Source organism: Cyprinodon variegatus, unplaced genomic scaffold (assembly GCF_000732505.1).
Source record: "Cyprinodon variegatus isolate N-32 unplaced genomic scaffold, C_variegatus-1.0 Scaffold1300, whole genome shotgun sequence".
NCBI lineage: Eukaryota > Metazoa > Chordata > Actinopteri > Cyprinodontiformes > Cyprinodontidae > Cyprinodon > Cyprinodon variegatus.
Genome location: NW_015151753.1, coordinates 9,928 through 11,947, shown reverse-complemented (window position 1 = coordinate 11,947; position 2,020 = coordinate 9,928). Strand labels below are relative to the sequence as shown.

Below are 2,020 nucleotides of genomic sequence, written 5' to 3'. Positions count from 1 at the left end.
GAAGCAGGAAGTGACCCGCTGTTAGCGCTGCGTGGATGTAAACACGGCGCTAAGGAAGCAGGAAGTGACCCGCTGTTAGCGCTGCGTGGATGTAAACACGGCGCTAAAGAGGCAGGAAGTGACCTGCTGTTAGCGCTGCGTGGATGTAAACACGGCGCTAAGGAAGCAGGAAGTGACCTGCTGTTAGCGCTGCGTGGATGTAAACACGGCGCTAAGGAAGCAGGAAGTGACCCACTGTTAGCGCTGCGTGGATGTAAACACGGCGCTAAGGAAGCAGGAAGTGACCTGCTGTTAGCGCTGCGTGGTTGTAAACACGGCGCTAAGGAAGCAGGAAGTGACCCGCTGTTAGCGCTGCGTTGATGTAAACATGGCGCTAAGGTGTCGGATGTCGGCGTGTTCAGATGTCCTTACTGTATCTTCTCCTCTTCTGCCTCAGATGGAAGGAGTCTGACGTTAGAGGAGATCTGGAAATCCATCCATCCAAACTTCGGGCTCCGCCTCCAGAACTGTCCTCTGAACGCAGTGAGTCAGCAGGTAAGAATCGGCAGCAGCTTCCAGTCCATCTGGGTCTCTGAAGTTCTGCTGAAAGCTCTCTCGGTCTGACAGGAGCACCCCCTGCTGGGTCAGCCTTTCTTCTTCCTCCACCCGTGTAGAACAGAGGAGTTCATGGGACCCGTGCTGCAGGCGGCTCTGGACCATGGCAGGTACGCTCATCCTGGGTTCTGGGTCCATGAAGGTCCAATGAGGTTCTATCTGGAGACATGGACCTGAATCAGCTGCTGGTTCCTGATGGGACCGGTCTGGGACTGGTTTTGTGAAAGACTGAATTTCTGGAGCTGTCACGGTGACCTTTGACCCTGTGTTTCCATTGCCAACAGGCCGGTGAACTATGTCTTATCGTGGCTCAGCGTGGTGGGGCCCATGGTGGGGTTGGAGGTTCCTCTAGAGTACTCCACAGAACTTCACGCTGCCGGGTGCCTCAGCAGCACCGACCCAGACTGATGGTCCAGCCGCTCCCTCTGCAGCCTTCCAGAACCTCAGGTCCTACACTGGATTGACTGTACTGAGTACTAGTCACGCCGGGTCACTTGGTGTCTGTGGTTCTGGTGATGATCACCACAGTCCAGATCCTTCTGCTGGTTGGTGTCAGGATGTGTTGGTTCTACAGAACTCTGACCCGTACTGAATAAATGAAGCCGGGTTTACAATGATGCTGATGGTTCTGTTCGTCTCTCAGACCCGATAAATAAAAATGTCTTCAGAGACGCCACCTCTGGTTCTGGTTCTTGTTTCCCGTGTGGTCAGTGACTCTTCATGGGTCCAACACTCGGGGCCATGGGTCCAACACTCGGGGCCATGTTGAATCCAGATGTGTTGGTTTCTGTCCAAATGGTGACCGGTTCTAGACAGGTCCACAAGCAACAGAACCAAACAGGAGAACAGTGACTAGAACCTGGATCAGAGGGAACCTTCAGGCTGACAGGTTGATGGAGCAGCAGACGGATCAGATCCTCTGGGATCATCAACTCATCAACACTGGGGGGTCTGGGGGCCTGTTCCCCCATGGAGGTTGGCCCCCAGACCGGGGAGGACAGGTTATGTATGACGAGTGTGAGAAAATGTTTAGTGTCCCTGTGTGCTTCTCTGATGGCATGAATACGTCAGCAGGGTGTAAGGAGAGAATGACTGGGTGAATGTCACTGGTTTAAAGGGAGTCACTGGTTTAATGGGAGTCATTGGTTTAATGGGGATCACTGGTTTAATGGGGATCACTGGTTTAATGGGGATCACTGGTTTAATGGGGATCACTGGTTTAATGGGAGTCATTGGTTTAATGGGGATCACAGGTTTAATGGGAGTCATTGGTTTAATGGGGATCACTGGTTTAATGGGAGTCACTGGTTTAATGGGGATCACTGGTTTAATGGGGATCACTGGTTTAATGGGAGTCAATGGTTTAATGGGGATCACTGGTTTAATGGGAGTCAATGGTTTAATGGGGATCACTGGTTTAATGGGA

The 2,020-nt window shown here is 52.3% G+C and overlaps 1 protein-coding gene across 3 annotated transcripts in view; it reads left to right on the top strand.

Moving 5' to 3' along the window:
* Window positions 1-1,275, top strand: part of atg10 (autophagy related 10) — a 6,948-nt gene extending 5,673 nt beyond the window's left edge. For 2 of the 3 annotated variants that reach the window (XM_015402106.1, XM_015402107.1), the window contains exons 5-7: window positions 437-534; window positions 607-704; window positions 879-1,274. In XM_015402106.1, the coding sequence (XP_015257592.1) occupies window positions 437-534; window positions 607-704; window positions 879-1,002 (320 nt within the window). In that variant the 3' untranslated portion in view covers window positions 1,003-1,274. Of the gene's footprint in view, window positions 1-436; window positions 535-606; window positions 705-878 lie in introns of all 3 variants that reach the window. The other variant, XM_015402108.1, reaches the window with a different exon arrangement.
* The last annotated feature ends 745 nt before the right edge of the window (window positions 1,276-2,020 follow it).